At 41.7% G+C, this 23,612-nt stretch overlaps 1 gene segment (V, D, J or C); it reads right to left on the bottom strand.

Annotated features, from left to right (window-relative positions):
- Positions 1–7,203: 7,203 nt before the first annotated feature.
- Positions 7,204–7,677, bottom strand: LOC134495868 (immunoglobulin heavy variable 3-30-3-like; the record flags this gene model as incomplete). The annotated part of the segment is given in 2 exon segments: positions 7,204–7,550; positions 7,632–7,677. Coding segments are annotated over 2 exon segments (393 nt in total), but the record flags the coding sequence as incomplete, so codon positions are not given.
- Positions 7,678–23,612: the final 15,935 nt, after the last annotated feature.

Raw genomic sequence — 23,612 nt, 5'->3', positions numbered from 1 at the left:
TGAGCACGTTCCCCACCTTGAGTTATTTATAAAAAATAATAAAGGTGGTACAGAAAATAAATAAATGTAAAAAAATAAAAAAATACCAACCCCCTATGATAATAAAAATGCCAACAAATACACTCCCTCCATGGACTGATAAATGCTAATAAATCATTTTCTATTCTCCAAAGAATTCAGTCTGCTCCGTATTTAGCTAACCACATCTGTTGTCAACTCAAACATGGCTCCACATTGAGGAGTGGAGCCTCCTGAGTTGTGAAATTTTCTTGAGACCTTTTCAATTAACAATTATGGAAATAACAGAAAAAGGAATGGTGCCGCCCAAAGGAGGCCGTCTCCAATGACACTTGTTTTATCTCCCTACCCCACCCCCACTCCAGACACAGGCAATGGGATTCCGTGTGGCAATGCTGCCCCCTGGTGTGAGAAGTGAGGAGAGCAGGCCTCTGCCCAATTCCCCACAGAGATGCTTTACAGGCAAATATTTCCTTAATATGCCTATTGCCATTGATATTAAGAAGGATTATTAAAATACAATAAATAAATAAATAAATAAATAAGTAAGTAAGTAAATAAATAATAAAAGTAAAAAAAAATGATGAGACCATAGGATTTATTTCATGATTTTCTTTCTCTTTCAGTTTGACTGTTAAGGAAAGAGGTGGAAGGAATCCAGTCTTTCCCAGAATCTGAAGTCAGAGGGGAGGACGCCAGGCCAAGGCATCCCGGGGTTGATAGCTGGAGGTAGCAGGAACTACTAGGCAGCTGCTCCGAGGCACGAAGACTGTCCAAACTGTACAGAACCAGAAGGCTTCTGGGAGAGGAGATGAGCAACAGACCATGTTGGGCTCTCTTGGCTCTGCCTGGCTGAGGGGAGAGCAGTTCAGGATTAAGGAGACTGAACATATATATCAATGTAGAAGGAGGGAGAAGGGAGCAACATGTAGTCAAGAATTAAACTGGGGAGACTTGGCAATACTGACAACCAAATGGGACTGAACTGTAAAATAGATCAGGGAAGAATTGGAGGTAATCATCTTTCTACCTCAAATTAAATTTTAACTTTTTAAAAACTGTCCAGTTTTTTCGACTGCCCTGAATTTTCCTCGGTCTCCCCTACAAAATGGCTAACCAGGTTCCACACTGATAACTCCAGGTTACTTATTCCCATTGGCCATGATGGACAGGAATATGCTGCTTCTCAGTCCTAATGCACATATTCAACCTTCTGTGACTGAATCAACTTGGACACCTGCTCTGAGGAATAGAAGGATTTTGCGAGGCTTCAGACTCACTTCCTCCCACTGTGTCTCTTGCACAGTAATAGACTGTCGTGTCCTCTGGCTTCAGGCTGTTCATTTGCAGATAGAGTTGGCTTTTGGGGTTGTCCCTGGAGATGGTGAACTGTCCCTTCACAGACTGTACATAGCACTGTTTACTGGCATCGTACCAAATAACTGCAACCCATTCCAGCCCTTTTCCAGGGGCCTTTCTCACCCAGTCCATTATATAGCCCCCAAAGTTGAATCCGAGGCTTGGCAGGAGAGACGGAGGGACTCTCCAGGCCTTCTCATGTCCCCTCCGGGGACCAACTGGACCTCAGACTGAACTCCTAAAAAATAAATTAATAAATAAAGGTGTCTCAATGAGATCCCCTGAAGACAAAAGCAGATAATAGAACGAAATTCTGTAGAGAGAGAAGAATTACCTTGGAGGATTACAAATAAGGACACCAACATTAGCCAGGGGACCATTTTTGCTCCCTCAAACAAATGGAGGGAAATTGATAGGAAAGGATTCAGGAAACTGAACAAACTTTGGGTTGGTGTGTATAGCCTGAAAAGGGAAAACATGGGGCTCCTTTAAAGAGAAAATTGTGTGTTGAATTGCATACCACTTGGGATAAAAGAGCCCCTCAGGGCATTGAGTTACAGGTTTCTCTGCATATTCCTTACATGGGTATTTACACAGATTTGTCCCATCACTCTTTGTCCCTTTAATAAGCCTCTTTTGTTAATCCAGTAAGAAAAAAATGATCCAGCTCACAATCTTGGTTTGTCATTTGCAAATAAATTTTGAAAGAGACATGAAAGGAACAGGACGTCTATGTTCAGTAATTTTTTTCCACCTTCCTTGCCCGTTTGAAGAGACCCAAAAGAATGCCGACCTAGCTATGAGGCACAATTTGTAAGAGGGAGCTGAATCAGAGAAATCACGGGGAGAGAAAAACTCAATTGAGCCTATGGTGTGTTCTTTGCTTACTATTGTTTTTTAACTCAGCAGTTGTATGGATATCATAAACTGGTTGTTTTGGGTTGTTACTTTGTTTGCGGTTTTTATCAGTTGTTAGTAGCCCAGAGTTGGTTCGGCGAGATGGGCAACCATACTAATTGAAATAACAACAAAAACAACAATAATAGAGGCAGTAGTAATACCAATATCAATACTAAAATCATAACTAATAAAATTGTCAGGAAATACACTCTCTCTGTGGACTGAGAAATACTTATCAATCCCATTGCATTCTCCAAAGAATTCAGTCTGCTCTGTGTTTAGCAAAGCACACCTTTTGTCAACTCAGACATGGCTTCACAGGGAGGACCGGAGCCTCCCCGGATGTGAAATGTCCTAGAGACCTTTTCAGTGAACTTTTACAAGAAGAACAGAGAAAAATAGTGATGCCCCCCAAATGAGACCACATCCAATGAGGGTTCTTTGATCTGCCCGCCCCACCCCCACCCCACACACAGCCAATGGGATTCAGTGTGGCAACGCTGCCCCCTGGTGTGGAAAGTGAGGAGGGGAGGCCTCTTCCCAATGTCCCCATGAGATCCTTTCCGGGCAAAGATTTCCTCCATATGGCTATGGCTGTTTGGATAGTTAGAAGGATTATGCCACAGTTGCATTTCTTGCACGCTGCCATGGCATTATATGACGCCCCATTCCAGCATTCTATCTGAAGCCAGTCTCATCCAGATCAGATTACAAACAATAAAGTTGAAATTGGAATCTTCGGGCCATATTAATAATTTTTTTGTTTCCTTCCAGCAAACTCTCTGATTGGATACCTCAAACAATAGAGTCCCAAAGTTCTCACTAGAGGGCTGATTTCTTCTTCTGTTGTAGATGGACAGAAGACATCCCCCTCTAATGGAAGCAGAGGAGACAAATTGGAGCACCAGTATTGCATTTGTCCTTCTCCTCTCATTCCACCCCCCAAGCTCTACTGCAGTTGGGTGGAAAATAGAAACAGAAACACAAAAGTGAGGTTTATAAGAAATTAGTTCTTGATGAAATAAATTAGAACCCATAGGTAGATATGCATTAGATTTCAAAGTGCAGCTTCTCAGAAATTTTCAGGAAAAAAAAAAGTTGGATGGAAATCCAAAAAAAGGGAGGGGCAGTACTCCCTCCACATCTTGGCACCCCTCCCTGGACCTCACTGCAATGTCTCTCTGCACTACAGGCCGAACTTGGAACTGAGGAAGAAGAGTTTAATCACTATGAATGACCAAAGGGGCTTTTATTTCAGGTTAAATAAAACTGTGCACTGCAGCTCTCTACCAGTTCAGAACAGTGTTCCTAGAATCAATTCTTCAACCAAATATGGACAACAGTTGTTTGAACAGGGACTAGAATCTAACAGAATGTGGTCCAAAAAATGTGAAAACCCTTTTTTTCCTTATCCATGGTTTCCTAAAGAAATGAGAATTGATTAGATGCCAACATGACACTAGGAGAAGAAACAGTGATTTGCAATGTGAGTTGCAATCTGCAATTTCTAGGTCCACTCAACACCCAAAGTGAGGAAACCACATTATCATTCACTTGTCCTTCTGTACATTTTTTTTTAAACTATCTTTTCATGTTTCCTACCAACCACATGGAAAACATCTCCCACAATGCCCATGTCAAGATCTGCTCTTCATTTCTCTGGGCAATCAGGCAACTTTCTCAGGTTCCCCTCAAGTGTGGAAAATCCAGCCTTCAGAATCAGATATTCTCTCATCAAGGGAAGGTATTTTTTTCCCAGACTTCAGATTCAATTCCTCCCACTGTGTCTCTCGCACAGTAATAGACTGCCGTGTCCTCTGGCTTCAGGCTGTTCATTTGCAGATAGAACTGGCTTTTGGAGTTGTCCCTGGAGGTGGTGAAGTGCCCTTTCACAGACACTGCATAGAACTGCTTACTGGCATCATACCAAATAACTGCAACCCATTCCAGTCCTTCCCCTGGAGCCTGTCTCACCCATCTCATCCAACAGCTGCTGAAGGTGAAGCCAGAGACTTGGCAGGAGAGACGGAGGGACTCTCCAGGCCTTCTCACGTCTCCTCCAGACTCCACCAACTGGACCTCTGACTGGACATCTACAAAGAAAGGTGTTTCCGTGAAATCTCCTGTATACAAGCAGAACACATGGAAAGAACCTGATTAGTGTGGAAAGAATTACCTCCGAGGACTGCTAGGAAGGACACCAAGTTCAGTCACAGGATCATTTTTGCTTCCTCAGATGAATGGAGGGAATTGATAAGAAAGGCTTTGGGAAAGTGCAGAAACTTTGTCTTGGGGGGTGTAGCCTGAAACGGAAAACCATGGGGCTTTTTTAGAGGGGAAATTGTTCCTTGATTTACATATCACCTGGGATATAAGAGCCGCTCAGGGCTTTCATGTAAATATATCTTTGCACACACCATTTCAAATAATTTTCCAGAGCAAAAAATAGTCAAGACAGTCAATAGTATTATTATTATTATTATTATTATTATTATGGAATAAGGGAGTTAGTAAAAGGAGATCTGATATAATCACTGCAGTTCAGGAAAGTGTTTTAATCTAAAGGAAGGAAAATAAGCACTGAGAATAATTTAAACAGCCACGTGAGAGACCGAACATGAAAAGGATGGCACATGTGAGTTCAGGAGGTTTGCTCCACAGTGGTTCCCTCGGCCACGTTCTTTGAAGAAACCCAGAACACCTGAATGGAGACCAAGCCTTCAGGCACCATTATAAGCTTCAGTTGAATTGCACTTACATGTCCAAGTCTCAAAGCCAGAATCAGGGAAACCCCAGAAAAAGCAGAAACAGTTGGACCCTGTTGGGTCTTTTCTGTTTATTAGATTGGTTTTCAATTGACATTTGTATGGATTTTATATATTGCTTGTTTTGGGGTTGTTATTTTGTACGGTGATTTTATCGGTTGCTAGCTGCACAGAGTTGATTCCACAAGATGGGTTGCTGTACAAATTGAAATAAGTATAAAGGCAAGACTAAAACTGATACTAATGCCCTGAAATAAGCTCCCCATGAGTGAAAAATACAAATAAATGTCTTAATTCCCCAAGGAGTTCAGATTCCTCAACATTTAGCAGAGCACATCTGTTGTCAGCTGAAACCTGGCCTGAGTGAGGATCGTGGCGTCCTGAGATGTAACATTTCCTTGAGAGATTTTCAGTGATCTATGAGGAAAATACAGGGATGCGGTGGCTTGTGGGTTAAACCGCTGAGCTGCTGAGCTTGCCAATCAGAAGGTCGGCGGTTCGAATCCGCATGACGGGGTGAGCTCCCGTCGCTAGTCCCAGCTCCTGCTCACCTAGCAGTTTGAAAACATGCAAATGTGAGTAGATTAATAGGTACCGCTTCAGCGGGCAGGTAACGGCGTTCTGTGTAGTTATGCTGGCCACATGACCATGGACAGATCTACGGACAACGCCGGCTCAGCGGCTTAGAAACGGAGATGAGCACCGCCCCCTATAGGATACGACTGGACTTTATGTCAAGGGAAACCTTTACCTTTACCTTTATGAGGAAAATAAGAGTAAAGAAAATGTTGCCTCCAAAATGTGTCAATGTCTGCAGACCCTTCCTTTATTCCCCTGCCCCACCCCCATCCCCACACATAGGGAAAGAGATTCAGAGGGACAGCACTGCCCGCTGGTGTAAAACATGAGAAGAGGAGGCATCTACTTAACTTTCCCAGGAAATTCTGGCAGTCAAAAATGATAAATAGGGCTGAGGAGAAATGAAGGATCTCCAGGAGATAGGAAATCAATTTTGAAGCATTACTCTATTATTTTGCATTTTCTGTGGGTGGGGGATTCTTGGTTTTTCTCCTAAAGAAAGGCCAAGTCACTCATGCTCACTATATGTGGGGCTGCCCTTGAAGACCACCCCAGAGCTTCACTTGGTTCAGAATGCAGTGGTGCAGGAAGTGATGGGCTTCCCTCCATATGCCTACCTAATAACTCTACTTCGCAAGCTGCACAGGTTCGATTCAAGGTGCTGGTCACTTCGTATAAAACTCTCCGTGGCATAGAGCCTGGTTACATGAGGGACTGCCTACAGTGTTGAAGTTTTGGGGCTGATTTCCTTTAATCACACGGAAAAAACTACAGGTCTCACAAGATGAGACCACAGGATTTATTTGGCTATATTTGCCTTTCCATTTCCCTGTTACGGAAGGAGGCTGAGGGATTCTAGGCAGTTAGTCTGCAGGACACCAGGTCAAGGCACCCCTGTGTTTGAGAGAAGGTGGTACCAGTAACTACCAAGAAGCTACACAGTCCAAAGTTTGCAGACCCAGAGGGCTCCTGAGAGAGGAGGTTCTTGATTAGCAACATTTTCCTTATATTTCTTATAACATGACCTCTTTTTCACTACCCTTTCCTGATCTTTTTACACCTTATTTTCTGCCTTCTGCCCCCTTCCTTGGTGCCACACCGCACCACACTCTTGGGGGTCTTAGACCATCCTGAGTTTATTACCTTGCTACATCCCTATTGCTAGCAGAGGAAAATGATTTTAAAGATATGTAAATTTTCAAACGTGTGCAGGCATGCATTTGTGTGTTTGTGGAGAGAGAGAGAGAGAATATATATACACAAAGAGACACATGAACCCAAAGGGGGGAAGATTTGTGTCTGAAGAAAGAATCAATGAGGGTTGAACTGCAGAACCAAAAGAAGCATGAAGAATTCTAATTAATGAATCCAATTTTGTATATCTAAGGAAAGTTTGACAGTAGAATGTGTGAGCACATTGCCTTTGCTGTCTTTGAGGATATTTGAGGATATTGCCCATGTAAAGATCTCTTCCTTATCCATCATGGCACTGAGGCAGCTTTCTCAGGTCCCTCTCAAGTCTCCTGGGAAAATCCAGCCTTCTGGGGCTGAGCTGACTTGCAGAGCAGCTCTGAGGAAGAGAAGGTTTTTGCCAGGCTTCAGACTCACTTCCTCCCACTGTGTCCCTCGCACAGTAATAGACTGCCGTGTCCTCCAGTTTCAGGCTGTTCATTTGCAGATAGACTTGGCTTTTGGAGTTGTCCCTGGAGATGGTGAAGCGTCCCTTCACTTTGTCCGAATAGTAAATGGTACCTGAATTGTAGCTTATGGATGCCACCCATTCCAGCCCTTTCCCAGGGGCCTGTCTCACCCAGTACATGGCATAGCTCCCGAAGTCGAACCCAGAGCCTTGGCAGGAGAGACGGAGGGACTCTCCAGGCCTTCTCACGTCCCCTCCGGACTCCACCAACTGGGCCTCTGACAGGACACCTAAAATAAAAGTTGTTTTAATGAGCTCTCTTTATGCAAGAATTAAAATGGAATGAACCTGAATAGGAGGGAACCAATTACCTCTGAGGACTGCTAGGAAGGAAACCAAATTCAGCCACAGGATCATTTTTGCTCCCGTTAAAGATTAAAGGGGACTTGACAGGAAAGGATTCAGGAAAGGGCACAAACTTTGTGTTGGTGGGTGTAGCCTGAAAAGAGACACCCTGGGGCTCCTTTAAAGGGGAAATTGTGGCCTGATTTCCATATTGCTCAGCATAAAAGAGCCCCTCGGGGCATTGAGGTATAGATTTATTTCAACACACCTTCCACACATGGGACATAGAAGAAAGGGCAGCTTTACCCTGGAATAGTTAAAGCTTCTGACAGATGCTCCTCACTTAATGTAAGGGTTTTAAGGTGACTGAAAGAAATCAGGCATTGCAATTTCCTCAAAAAGCCACGTTACAGTCCGGAAATAAAGAGGGTGGCACATCAGAGTTCAAAATGGTTGCTCCACAGTTGTTCCCTTGACCATGTTCTTTGGAAGAAACCAAAATTAAGTCAATGCAGACCAAGCCATAAGGCCCAATTAATAGGCCACAGATCAATTTTACATGCACATCCAAGTCTCAAAGTTGGAATATAAACCAATGGAAGACTGTAGAATGTTTCTTAATGGTTTGGTTTTTAACTCAGCGGCCATACTGATTACAAATATTGGGAGGTTTTTGGGTGGCCATTTTTATGGTCTTATGTGTTTTTGACTGCCCAGAGTTAATTCATACTAAGACTCAAAAAAACTTGCTCTCCTACACTTATTCCATGGACTGAGAAACAGAAATAAATGACTTTTCATATTCGAAACAATTCAGTTTGTTCTATATTTAGCAAAGCACATCTGTTCTCAACTCAGATATTGCTTCGTTGTGAGGAATTTAATCTCTTGGGATGTTAAATTTCTCTGAATTGCCTTCAGTGATCTCTCAGGAAAATGAGCGTTAAAGTAATGATGCCTCCGAAGTGAGACAAGGCCTGTAGACCCTTCCTTTGGTCCCCTCCCCCTCCCCCTCCCCACACATATGCAAAGCCATTCCCTGTGACAACACTGCCCCCTGGTGGAAAACCTGAGGAGGGGAGGCATCTACTTTACTTTCCAAAGATTCTTGCATTAAGAAATGGGAATTACGGCTCAAAAGAAATGAAAGAGCTCCAGGAAAGTAAAGGTTGTCTAGGGAGTAATCAAAAACCGCACTTTTGTTATATGAAAGGAAATTCCTTTTGATGGGTTATTCTATGAGATACTGTATTTTCCTGAGGTCGTGTATTCTTCTTTTTCTCCTAAATATCATGAAATCACGTAAAAACGAGTTGGGAAGGACCATCTCGGTCGTCTAGTACAACCATCCCTAAGTGGTGGGGAGCCAGACCCTCTCTGCAGACCTCCAACCAAAAGGGTCTGTTCTGGCCAGATTGAAGCAGGTCCCCCTCGTTCTTCCCTCGGCCTCGTTTTACTCTAGGCAGGGCTTATCATTGGTCAAAACCTGCTCTATACCAGTTTTGTATTCTCTCTGATAGGAAAATAATTCTTAGCACCTCTTGTCCTTCTTCTACCATTCATTTGCAAAAGATTTTGCTAAATATGGGACTTAGAGGAAAACATAATTTTATGCTCTTTTTAGTTTTCTTTATTTCTTCAAAATTTATTCCATTTTTCCTAGGTAAATTCCATGTCTACATACGCTGGACTATTTTGGCCATTTCGTATGGTTCAGTTAAAGGAGAAGCAGTATAGAGTCCTCTGGGAAAAAAAAAGATGCACTCAGTGCATGGACCTTCCACTTTTCCTTGAAGGTATATTCCACTGAGGGGAGGAGAGGAGAGGAGAGGAGAGGAGAGGACAATTGTCCCTTAGTTTACAAATGTCTTTGGATAAAGAGTCACTCTCTCCATTCACATGAAGGATTCCTTTGAAACTATTTTGAAATTATGTGAGTGCTCTCTAGGGCTATTAATTAATATCCTATCTTATATCCTATATTACTAAAGACACAATATCATACAGTTCTACCTATTATTATTTTGCTGTGGCGCTGTGGGTTAAACCGCTGAGCTGTCAATCGGAAGGTCGGCGGTTTGAAACCGTGCGGCGGGGTGAGCTCCCGTTGCTCATCCCAGCTCCTGCTCACCTAGCAGTTCGAAAACATGCAAATGTGAGTAGATCAATAGGTACCGCTTCGGCGGGAAGGTAACGGCGTTCTGAGTCGTCATGCTGTCCACATGACCCGGAAGTGTCTATGACAACGCCGGCTCCAAGGCTTAGAAACGGAGATGAGCACCGCCCCCTAGAGTCGGACTTGACTGGACTTTACATCAAGGGAAACCTTTACCTTTACCTTATAATATTACTTTTACGGTATACTATTGACTGAATCAACCTGGAGAGCGGCTGTACAGAAGGGACCGTTTTTGCCAGGCTTCAGACTCAGTTACTCTCACTGTGTCTCCTGCACAATAATAGACTGCCGTGTCCTCTGGCTTCAGGCTGTTCATCTGCAAATAGAGCTGGGTATTGGAGTTGTCCCTGGAGGTGGTGAAGTGTCCCTTGACTTGGTCCGAGTAGTAAATGCTACCTGAATTGCAGCTTATGTATGCCACCCATTCGAGTCCTTTTCCTGGAGCCTGTCTCACCCATCTCATCCAACAGCTGCTGAAGGTGAAGCCAGAGGCTTGGCAGGAGAGATGGAGCGATTCTCCAGGCCTCCTCATGTCCCCTCCAGACTCCACCAGCTGGGCCTCTGACTGGGCACCTACAAAGAAAGGTGTTTTGGTGAAATCTCCTGTATACAAGAATTAAGCTGGAAAGGACCTGAATATGATAGAAACGATGACCTCTGAGGACAGCCAGGAAGGACACCAAGTTCAGCCGCAGGATCAATTTTGCTCACTCTAAAGATTGGAGGGGAATTGACAGGAGAGGATTCAGGAAAGGGCGCAACCTTTGGGTTGGTGGGTGTAGCCTGGAAAGGGAATCCAATGGCCTCCTTTAAAGGGGAAATTGTGACTCAATTTTCATATTACTTCTGATAAAAGAGCCCCTCGGAGCACTGATCTCATAGCTTTCCTTGCACACAGCTGACACTGGTGACTTTCATCATAACTTTCCAATCCTACAAAAAGTGAAGGGAAGTTTTTTTTTTTTCTTTTTGTTCTTGTTTTTTACTGTGAGTACATAGGAGAAAGGCAGGTTTACATTACAGTAATTAAAAGACAGAGATGCAAAATCCCAGCTCAGGAAATTCTTTTCCACCTTCTTTCCCTTAACCAGGCCCCCCTGAAGAAACCCCAAAGAACTGAATTCAGAACAAGCCAGGAGGAACAATTTATAAGTCAGAGTTTCATGAGAGAAATCAGAGGGAGAAACAAAATAGATGGAGCCAGTGGGTTGTTCTTTGCCTATTTGAATGGTTTTTAAGTCAGTAGTTGTATGAATTTAATATATTGCTTTGTTTGAGTCGGTATTTTGTGTGGTGTTTTTATCAGTTGCCAGTTGCCCAGAGTTGATTCAGCCAGATGGGCAGTCATAAAATTTGAAAGAGTAATAATAATAATATTAATACCAATACCAATACTACTACTAATAATAATAGCAGTAGCAGTAGCATTAGTAATACCAATGCCCTATACCCATAAAAATGCCTGGAAATACACTCTCTCTCTTGATTGGGAAATACTAATAAGTCTGTTTCTATTCCCCAAAGGGTTCCGTTGCTCTCTATTTAGCAGAGCGCATCTGTTGTCAACTCTGACATGGCTTCCCAGTGAGGATTGGAGCCTCCTGAGATGTGAAATTTTCTTGACACCTTTTTGGTGAACTAATATGGAAATAAAGTAGAAAAACAGAAAAAACAAGGATGCCTCCAAAGTGAGACAATATTGATAGACAGACTTTATCCATCTTGCTCCAGTCCATTAATTTCTAGCATATAAGAGCCTTTTAGCTTCCATCTCTGGATGGATGAACCAATACCTTGGAAGGCTGCTAAAAGGGAAATGAGTTGGAGCAAAAGGATCATTTTCCTTTCTCAGTGTGTCAGAGAAGAAGTTCCAGGCAGTCTGGCTCTGGACCTCTAGCTACAGCTTGAGGAGGGGGGAGAAGGAGGCATATAAAGAGAAAGGGTGTCTCTGCATTAACATACACTTCAGGATAAAAGAGAAGCAGAGCTTCTTGGTATTTGGCCTTGGTAGTCTGGACACTTTGATGAATCCCTGCCTCTCAGGCAGGTAATTCCTGAATATATGGAATGTGTATTGCACAGTTTACATCTTTAGAACAATTAATTAAAAGTTTGATTTCCTACCTGCTAACAGGATATTGAATGATGATATCCCATTCCAGGATTTTATCTGAGTCCAGGCTCACCCCGATCACATTGCAAAGAGTGAAGTTGAAATTGGAATCTTCAGGCCATACTAATAATTTTTATTTTCCCTGCAGCAAACTTTCCGATTTGACACCTATAACAAAAGAGTCCTAAAGTTCTCACTAGAGGGCTGATATCTTCTTCTCAGGTAGCATATACACAAAAGAAACCCCTCTGTTATGGAAGTAGAGGAAACAAACTGCAGCAAAATGATTGCATTTATCTTTGTCCTTTCATTCCACCTGCTATGCTCTATTGTAGATGGCTGGAAAATGGACACAGAAACACAAAGGTTAATTTTATAATGAATTAGATCTTGGTGAAATACATTATATCCCCCAGTCAGATATACATTAGGTTTTCAAAAGCACTTTTTTCCTATCTGGAGACACTTATTCTTTTGTCCTAACAGGCAAGGCAGTTTGGGAGGTTATGGGAGCTAAAAGTGTGTGGGAACTTCCAGGGAAAAGATGGTGAACTGAGGACCAGAGTGGAGTGAATAGTGGGCCTGTAGACCGACTCTTCATAATTCCTCTCTGGATAAGGAGATGACTTGAGATCACCCATATGTCCTCCAGACAGTGGCTCCTCATGAGGTGGCCACAACACAGCAGTCTCCAGCAGGTGTAGCCCTCTGGGAGAAAAGGGAATTGCCATCATTTTGCTCAAGCCACAGATGGCACCTTTGAAAGGACACCCAGTGTTCCCTAGTGTAAAATGGGTGATCGTTACAGATGGTCTAAGGGTACAGATGGATCTGAAATAAGAATTTGGAATTAATTATCAGAACCTTCCCCTAGGGAATTTTTAAAATTATTCTAAAATTTTATCTTGTAGAGGGAGCTGTAATTGCATTGAGTTTTCATCCAAAAATGGTGGAAATGATCAGCCTCAGAAGTGTCATCCCCTCTGAATACACCCTTTCTACTGGCTCCATATTCAGGGGGATTTTGCAGACCATCAGTGCCCCCTAGTGGAAAACTGGAGAAGATGAGGCAGAAGGCTTAACCCTCCAAGGAGATGCCTGTATTCTAATTGGAGAAGGGAGGTAGGAAGAAGTTACTGAGCTCCGGAAGACCAAAACAGGTCCAGTGAGAGAGGTGGGGAAAGAATCAGGGCTTGTATGAATTACGGCTGTGTAATAATTACATTATTACAGCAACAACTTTTGCTGCTGACAACAAAGGAAAGAAATGAAATTAAGGTAGGCAAAACAAAGAGACTTTGAATTTGCTAATAAACCAGGAAAATGGCTGGCTTATAAAATGAGAAAAGATTGGGAGGATAAAATGATTATTAAAATCAGGGAAAATAATGAAGACTTAGTTGATATTAAAAGAATCAAAAAAGCATTTTATATATATTTTTTCACACTTATATGTTGTTGCTGTTGTTTATTCGTTTAGTCGTTTCCGACTCTTCGTGACTTCATGGACCAGCCCATGCCAGAGCTTCCTGTCGGTCGTCAACACCCCCAGCTCCCCCAGGGACGAGTCCGTCACCTCTAGAATATCGTCCATCCATCTTGCCCATGGTCGGCCCCTCTTCCTTTTGCCTTCCACTCTCCATAGCATCAGCATCTTCTCCAGGTTGTCCTGTCTTCTCATGATGTGGCCAAAGTATTTCAGTTTTGCCTTTAATATCATTCCCTCAAGTGAGCAGTCTGGCTTTATTTCCTGGAGGATGGACTGGTTGGATCTTCTTGCAGTCCAAGGCACTCTCACAATTTTCCTCCAACACCACAGTTCAAAAGCATCTATCTTCCTTCGCTCAGCCTTCCTTATGGTCCAGCTCTTGCAGCCATATGTTACTACAGGGAACACCATTGCTTTAACTATGCGGACCTTTGTTGTCAGTGTGATGTCTCTGCTCTTAACTATTTTATCGAGATTTGTCATTGCTCTTCTCCCAAGGATTAAGTGTCTTCTGATTTCCTGACTGCAGTCAGCATCTGCAGTAATCTTTGCACCTAGGAATACAAAGTCTTTCACTGCTTCTACATTTTCTCCCTCTATTTGCCAGTTATCAATCAAGCTGGTTGCCATAATCTTGGTTTTTTTGAGGTTTAGCTGCAAGCCAGCTTTTGCACTTTCTTCTTTCACTTTCATCATAAGGCTCCTCAGTTCCTCTTCACTTTCAGGCATCAAAGTGGTATCATCTGCATATCTGAGATTGTTAATGTTTCTTCCAGAGATTTTAACTCCAGCCTTGGATTCCTCAAGCCCAGCTTGTCGCATGATGTGTTCTGCATACAAGTTGAATAGGTAGGGTGAGAGTATACAGCCCTGCCGTACTCCTTTCCCAATCTTAAACCAGTCCGTTGTTCCGTGGTCTGTTCTTACTATTGCTACTTGGTCGTTATACAGATTCTTCAGGAGGCATACAAGATGACTTGGTATCCCCATACCGCTAAGAACTTGCCACAGTTTGTTATGGTCCACACAGTCAAAGGCTTTAGAATAGTCAATAAAACAGAAATAGATGTTTTTCTGAAACTCCCTGGCTTTTTCCATTATCCAGCAGATATTGGCAATTTGGTCTCTAGTTCCTCTGCCTTTTCTAAACCCAGCTTGTAAATCTGGCAATTCTCGCTCCATGAATTGCTGAAGTCTACCTTGCAGGATCTTGAGTATTACCTTACTGGCATGTGAAATGAGTGCCACTGTTCGATAGTTTGAACATTCTTTAGTGTTTCCCTTTTTTGGTATGGGGATATAAGTTGATTTTTTCCAGTCTGATGGCCATTCTTGTGTTTTCCAAATTTGCTGGCATATATCATGCATTACCTGGAAAGCATCATCTTGCAAGATTTTGAACAGTTCAGCTGGGATGCTTGTTATTAGCAATGCTTCTTAAGGCCCACTCAACCTCACTCTTCAGGATGTCTGGCTCTAGCTCACTGACCACACTGTCAAAGCTATCCCCGATATTGTTATCCTTCCTATACAGGTCTTCCGTATATTCTTGCCACCTTTTCTTGATCTCTTCTTCTTCTGTTAGGTCCTTGCCATCTTTGTTTTTGATCATACCCATTTTTGCCTGGAATTTACCTCCAATGTTTCTAATTTTTTGGAAGAGGTCTCTTGTCCTTCCAATTCTATTGTCTTCTTCCACTTCCACGCATTGCTTGTTTAAAAATAATTCCTTATCTCTTCTGGCTAATCTCTGGAATTTTGCATTTAATTGGGCATATCTTCCCCTATCACTGTTGCCTTTTGCTTTCCTTCTTTCTTGGGCTACTTCTAGTGTCTCAGCAGACAGCCATTTTGCCTTCTTGGTTTTCTCTTTCTTTGGGATGTATTTTGTTGCCGCCTCCTGAACAATGCTGCCAACTTCTGCCCATAGTTCTTCCGGGACCCTATCTACTAAGTCCAGTCCCTTAAATCTATTCTTCACCTCCACTGCATATTCCTTAGGAATATTAGTGAGCTCATATCTGGCTGATCTGTGGGTCTTCCCTAATCTCTTGTGTCTGATCCTAAATTGTGCAAGAAGAAGTTCGTGATCTGAACTACAGTCAGCTCCAGGCCTTGTTTTTACCGACTGTACAGATGTCCGCCACCTTTGGCTGCAAAGGATGTAATCAATCTGATTTCAGTGTTGTCCATCTGGTGAAGTTCATGTATAAAGCTGTCTCTTAGGTTGTTGGAAGAGAGTGTTTGTTATGCAGAGTGAATTGTCTTGGCAAAATTCTATCAGCCTATGTCCTGCTTCATTTTGTTCTCCCAGGCCATACTTACCTGTAATTCGAGGTGTCATTTGACTGCCCACCTTAGCATTCCAGTCTCCTGTGATGAAAATAACATCTCTTTTAGGCGTGTTGTCCAGTAGGTGCTGCAGATCCTCATAGAACTGCTCTACTTCAGCTTCTTCAGCATTTGTGGTTGGGGCGTATATTTGGATCACTGTGATGTTAGATGGCTTGCCCTGAATTCGAATTGAGATCATTCTGTCATTTTTTGGGTTGTATCCAAGCACTGCTTTAGCCACTTTACTATTAATTATGAAGGCTACTCCATTTCTTCTGTGGTCCTCTTGTCCACAGTAGTAGATCTGGTGGTCTTTTGATGTGAAGTGGCCCATTCCAGTCCATTTCAGTTCACTGGTGCCCAGAATGTCTATCTTTAATCTTGACATCTCACCAATAACCACATCCAATTTGCCCTGGCTCATAGATCTTACATTCCAGGTTCCAATGGTGTGTTGATCCTTAGAACATCGGATTCGCCGTTCACCACCAGCACCGTCGGCCGCTAGCCATCCTTTCGGCTTGAGCTAGCTGCGTCATCACATCTGGGGCTAGTTGAGCTCATCCTCTGTTCCTCCCCAGTAGCATTTTGACCATCTTCCGACCTGGGGGTCTCATCTTCTGATGGTATACCGACATATCTCTGGTTGTACTGATCCATTGAGTTTTCACGGCAAGAATACTGGGGTGGGTTGCCATTACCTTCCCCAGGGATCGCATTTAGTCTGACCTCTTTTTCATGACCTTCCCGTCTTGGGCGGCCCTTCACGGTTTAGCTCATGGCATCATTGAGGTGCTCAAGCTCCAGCACCACGACAAGGTAACGATCCTTTGCTGAAGCACACTTATATGAAAAACATGAAATTTTATTAGATAAAATTGAGGAATATTTAAATAAGCAAAATCTCCCCAAACTCTCACAAACTCAAAAAGTGGTTATTAACAGTCCAATATCAAATCAGGAAATAATTGAAGCTATAAAGAAACTCAAAATAGGAAAAACACCGGGACATGATGGTATATCGTCGGGATACTACAATCACTTTATAGAACAAATTATAAACCCATTTAGAGATTTATTGAACTGGATTATAGATGGATCAAAAATCCCAGAGAGATGGATTGAAGATAATATAACACTTATGCCAAAGGAAGGACAAGATGCAACTCTAACCAAAAATGATAGACCGGTATCATTGTTAAATAATGACTAGAAAAAAATTACTTCCATATTTGCAGAAAGATTAAAAACAATTCTACAAGAAATCATTGATCAAGATCAAAGTGTTTTTTTGCCAAAAAGACAATTGAAAGTTAATCTATGAACCGTCATCGACATTTTGGATTATGCACAACATCATAACGAATGCCAAATAGCTTCAATATTTTTAGATGCTAAAAAAGCATTTGACAATCTGACCTGGTCTTTTATGATTAAAGTTTTAGAGAAAATGAAATTTGGGAAATCATTTGTGAAAGGGATTGAAGCAACAAACACAACACAAAGAGCTAAGATTATAGTGAATGACATATTGAAAGATAATTGCAAAATAGAAAGAGGAACGAGACAGGGATGCCCCCTATCTTATTTATTCTAGTCCTAGAAGTCCTGAATAGAGATATAAGAGGGGAAGGTCAAATAAAAGGAGTAAAAATTAGGAAAAAAAACAAATTTATAAATTAAAAGCAATTGAAGATGACCTAGTATTCATATTAGAAATCCCCTAGGTTCTAAAGAAGATTTGTTTAAGAAATTAAAGGAAGTTGGAGAGTGGCAGGATTTAAGGTAAATAAATAAATAAAAAACCGGAAATGTTGAGTAAAAACATGACTCAAAAACAACAAGAAACTTTAATAACTAAATAAGGTTTTACAATAGAAAAAAAGATTAGATACTTAGGAGTAATATTATCAACAGATAATATAAATATTATTTGAAAAAGAATTATGGGAAAATTTGGAAGGAAATATTAATTGATATGGAAAAATGGGGAAAATTACAGCAATCTTTGCTGGGAAAGATATCCATAATCAAAATAAATGTATTTCCAAAGATGTTATTTCTTTTCCAAACATTACAAACTGTAATCAATGAAAAAAATATTTAAAGTATGGCAAAAAGATATCTCAATATTTATTTGGCAATGAAAAAGACAACAAATTAAATTTAAATTATTAAAAGATACTAAAGAAACCAGAGGGTTGGGGTTACCAGATCTTAAATTGTACTTTGAAGCTTGTTGCTTTCTGTGGAGAAGAGAATGGTTAATGTTAGAAAATCCAAACCTTCTACAGCGAGAGGGACATGAACTTAGATGTGGGTGGCTGCATCTATTTGGACTGAAAAAGCAAAAATGCACAAAGAATTGAGAAATGATACTATTAGAAAAGTATTATTGAGGGTTTGGTATAAATATAACAGTAGATTAATACAAAAAATACCAGTGTGGATATCGCCACAAGAAGCTTTTGCAAGGATTGAAAGTTCAGATGATTAGATAAATTGGTTAAGATATAAAGATATAATCAAATAGGAACAAGATACACCTCTGCTAAAAACAAGAGAAGAAACAGAAGGAGAAGGACACCGGTGTCATTGGTTCACATATATGCAGTTAAATGAACGATTTAAATGAGATAAATATATATATAAATTTAAAAAAGAAAAAACCTGATCGAAAAACAGTTATATATAAATATTGAGCATATTATGACAAAGATGTAGAAAATGTTAGTATAATTAAATCAAGAAGATGAAGAGGTCAAAGAGTCTTTGATTAATTGGGCATGAAATTTTGGATATAACATTTTATTAGATAACTGGGAAACGATGTGGACAAAGCGTTTAAAATTTTCTTTGTGTTATCATTTATTGGAAAACTTGTACAAAATTATCTACAGATGGAACCTAACGACACAAAAATATGCAAAATTGTAAAAAAAACCTTTCTAATGTATGTTGCAAATGTTCACAAAGGGAAGGAACATTTTACAAATCACTTTGCCTTTTCCCAGTTGGAATGCAAGAAATGCATGAAAACGAAGGGACAATCTTCTATCATCCCTAAATTTGTATATAATTTTGGATAAAGGAGATACACTATCCATTCACATAATTTGGATTTTCTTAAAATAATTTTGAAATTTTGGGCAAGTCCTTATAGGAGTCAAGACAGGCGTGTTGAATAAATCTTACCTAAGATATAGAGCAAGGTTACATTTTATAAATAAAAACCTAGCATTCCCATGTGGAGGTTCTGGTGTTGATTTTCATAAATCACAGATCAAAAACTACAAGGTGAGACCATAGAAGTAATTTCAATATTTTTTTCCATTTAATTTTCATGTTGTGCAAAGAGGCTGAGCGATTCCAACCTTTCTGCCACCCGGACGTTACTGGGAAGGACGGCAGGTGCAGAGGGAGTTTTCCTAAACCACCTGGAACATGACTTTCCCTGGAACTGACTTGAATCCCCCGATCTACTTTCCTTTGCTATTCTAAGTGTTATAACAGGACCGCAATTAGGCTACCCTTGGCCTGATGTTTTTAGGCCTTATTTTCTGACTTCTGCCCCATTCCTTTGTGTCAGACCACACCACACTCTGGCAGGCCTTGCAGCACCCTGAATTTATTACTACATAGCGACTGCTAGCAGAGGAAAATGATTGGAAACGTATTTAAACTTTCAAATGCCTATATGTGTGTGCTGCGTTCATGTGTGTGTGTCTTTTTGTTTGTACATATATGCAGTACATCGATGGATAGAGGGAGAGAGGATATATAGACACAGAAACAAATGTACATAAAGAGGGAGAGGGGAAGATTTGTGTCTCAAGAAAGAGTAAATGAGGGTTGAACTTCAAAACCAATAAAAGAATGAAGAGTTCTAATTAATGAATCAATTCTGTATTTCCTGATACTATTTGAGAGCAGAACTTAAGAACAATTTCCCTCAGCTGTCATTCAGGAGGGTATTGAGATTTGCCATTTTCTTCCTATCGAAATGGAAAACAGATCCCAGAATGCCCAGGCCAAGATCAGCTCTTCCTCCCTCTTGGCTCTCAGGCATCTTTCTCAGGTCCCTCTCAAGTCTCCTGGGAAAATCCACCCTTTTGGGGCTGAGCTGACTTGCAGAGCGGCTCTGAGGAAGGGAAGGTTTTTGCCAGGCTTCAGACTCACTTCCTCCCACTGTGTCTCTCGCACAGTAATAGACTGCCGAGTCATCCAGTTTCAGGCTGTTCATTTGCAGATAGACTTGGCTTTTGGAGTTGTCCCTGGAGATGGTGAAGCGACCCTTGACTTTGTCCAAGTAGTAAGTAGTACTGGAATCAGACCTTATGTATGCCACCCATTCCAGCCCTTTTCCAGGGGCCTGTCGCACCCAGTTCATGCCAGAGTTGCCAAAGTCGAACCCAGAGCCTTGGCAGGAGAGACGGAGGGACTCTCCAGGCCTTCTCACGTCCCCTCCGGAATCCACCAACTGGGCCTCTGACAGGACACCTAAAATAAAAGTTGTTTTAATAAGCTCTCCTTTATGCAAGAATTAAAATGGAAAGAACCGGAATAGGAGGGAAGCAATTACCTCTGAGGACTGCTAGGAAGGAAACCAAATTCAGCCACAGGATCATTTTTGCTCCCATTAAAGACTAAAGGGGACTTGACAGGAAAGGATTCAGGAGAGGGCACAAACTTTGTGTTGGTGGGAGTAGCCTGAAAAGAGACACCCTGGGGCTCCTTTAAAGGGGAAATTGTGGCCTGATTTACATATTGCTCAGCATAAAAGAGACCCTCAGGGCTTTGAGGTATAGATTTAGTTCAACACACCTTTCACACATGGGACATAGATGAAAAGGCAGCTTTGCACTGGAATAATTAAAGCTTCTGACAGATGCTCCTCACTTAATGTAAGGGTTTTAAGGCAACAGAAAGAAATCAGGCATTGAAATTTCCTCAAATAGCCATGCTGCAGTCCGGAAATAAAGAGGATGGCACATGGGAGTTCCAAGTGGTTGCTCCACAGTTTTTCCCTTGACCACGTTCTTTGGAAGAAGCCAAAATTAAGTCAATGCAGACCAAGCCATAAGGCCCAATTAATAGGCCACAGATGAATTTTACATACACATCCAAGTCTCAAAGTTGGAATATAAATCATTGGAAGCCTGTATAATGTTTCTTAATGGTTTGGTTTTTAACTCAGCAGCCGTAGGTAAAGGTAAAGGTTTCCCTTGACGTAAAGTCCAGTCGTGTCCGACTCTAGGGGGCGGTGCTCATCTCCGTTTCTAAGCCTTAGAGCCGGCGTTGTCCGTAGACACTTCCGGGTCATGTGGCCAGCATGACGACACGGAACGCCGTTACCTTCCCGCCGAAGCGGTACCTATTGAACTACTCACATTTCCATGTTTTCGAACTGCTAGGTGAGCAGGAGCTGGGACTAGCAACGGGAGCTCACCCCGCCGCGCGGTTTCGAACCGCCGACCTTCCGATCGGCAGCTCAGCGGTTTAACCCGCAGCGCCACCACATCCCAGCAGCCGTACTGATTACAAATATTGGGAGGTTTTTGGGTTGCCATTTTTATGGTCTTCTTATGTGTTTTTATCTGCCCAGAGTTAATTCATACTAAGACTCAAAAAAACTTGCTCTCCTACACTTATTCTATGGACTGAGAAACACAAATAAATGACTTTGTATTTTCCCAACAATACAGTTTGTTCTATATTTAGCAAAGCCCATCTGTTCTCAACTCGGATGTGGGTTCATGGTGAGGAATGTAATCTCCTGGGATGTTAAATTTCTCTGAATTGCCTTCAGTGGTCTCGTAGGAAACTGAGAATAAATGTAATGATGCCTCCGAAGTGAGACAAGGCCTGCAGACCCTTCCTTGGTTCCCCTCCCCCACCCCCACCCCACACATATGCAAGGCGATTCCCTGTGACAACACTGCCCCCTGGTGGAAAACCTGAGGAGGGGAGGCATCTACTTAACTTTCCCAAGAGATTCTTGCATTAAGAAATGGTAATTAAGGCTCAAAATAAATGAAAGAGCTCCAGGAAAGTTAAGTTGGTATAGGGAGTAATCAAAAGCCTCACTTTTGTTATATGACTGGAAATTCCTTTTGATGGGTTATTCTATGAGATACTGTATTTTCCTGAGGTCGTGTATTCTTATTTTTTCTCCTAAATATCATGAAATCGTGGAAAAATGAGTTGGGAAGGACCATCTCGGTTGTCTAGTACAAACCATCCCTAAATGGTGGGGAGCCATACCCTCTCTGCAGACCTCCAATGAAAAGAGGCTCTTCTAGCCAGATTGAAGCAGCTCCCCCTCGTTCTTCCCTTGCCCTCATTTTACTCCATGCAGACAGGGTTGGAAGGGCTTAACATTGGTCAAAATCCACTCTGTACCAGTTCTGTATTCTTTCTGAGAGGAGAATAATTGTTAGCACCTCTTGTCCTTCTTCTACCATTCATTTGCAAAAGAAGTTGCTAATTATGAGACTTAGAGGGAAACATAATTTTATCCTCTTTTTATTTTTCTTTATATCTTCAAACTGTATCCCACTTTTTTTACATAAACTCCATCTCTAAATGCACCGGACCCCTTTGGGCCATTTCCTATCCTTCAATTAAAGCAGAAGCTGTCACTGAATATACAGTCCTCAGGATAAAAGAGGCACTCAGTGCATTGACCGTCCACCTTTCCTTGAAGGTATATTTCACACAAGAGAGAGGGGAGAGGAGAGGAGAAATGTCCCTTAATTTAAATATATCCTCAGAGAAAATACTTGCTCTCTCTATTCACATGAGATATTTCTTTGAAACTTTTTTCAGATTATGGGCCAGTTCTTATAGGAATCGGGATGTTGGAGGAAATCAAACAAGTAATCTTTTTATATGTCAAATGATGACACTAAGTTTGGCTGGCATTCACCAATCATTGTGTAATAGCTCCTTAAGAGACAGAATGGGATGTCATAGGTGATTTCAGAAGAAAAAGTATGAGGGATTTTTCTATAAATATGGAGTGTCAATGAAACTATACTTTTTATTCATCTATATTTGAGCTTTCATCATCACCCATCTCACATGAAGAGCTTCTCTGTGGATTTTACAATAACAGTTAATATGATGTGGACTAAGGTAATGAGAATGGTATGCATAGCGCACTTCAGCAAAGGATCGTTACCTTATTGTGGTGCTGGAGCTTGAGCACCTCAATGATACCATGAGCTAAACCGTGAAGGGCCACCCAAGACAGGAAGGTCATGACAGAGAGGTCAGACTAAATGCGATTCCTGGGCAACCCACCCCAGTATTCTTGCCGTGAAAACAGAATGGATCAGTACAAACAGAGATATGTTGGTATACAATTGGAAGATGAGACTCCCAGGTGGGAAGATGGTCAAATTGCTACTGGGGAGGAACAGAGGATGAGTTCAACTAGCCCCAGATGTGATGACGCAGCTAGCTCAAAGCCGAAAGGACGCAGCTAGCGGCCGACGGTGCTGGTGGTGAACGGCGAATCCGATGTTCTAAGGATCAACACACCATTGGAACCTGGAATGTAAGATCTATGAGCCAGGGCAAATTGGATGTGGTTATTGGTGAGATGTCAAGATTAAAGATAGACATTCTGGGCACCAGTGAACTAAAATGGACTGGAATGGGCCACTTCACATCAAATGACGACCAGATCTACTACTGTGGACAAGAAGACCACAGAAGAAATGGAGTAGCCTTCATAATTAATAGTAAAGTGGCTAAAGCAGTGCTTGGATACAACCCAAAAAATGACAGAATGATCTCAATTCGAATTCAGGGCAAGCCATCTAACATCACAGTGATCCAAATATACGCCCCAACCACAAATGCTGAAGAAGCTGAAGTACAGCAGT

This window comes from Candoia aspera, chromosome 4, assembly GCF_035149785.1.
Source record: "Candoia aspera isolate rCanAsp1 chromosome 4, rCanAsp1.hap2, whole genome shotgun sequence".
In the NCBI taxonomy this organism is placed as follows: Eukaryota; Metazoa; Chordata; class Lepidosauria; order Squamata; family Boidae; genus Candoia; species Candoia aspera.
This window is presented reverse-complemented; position numbering and strand designations above follow the sequence as displayed.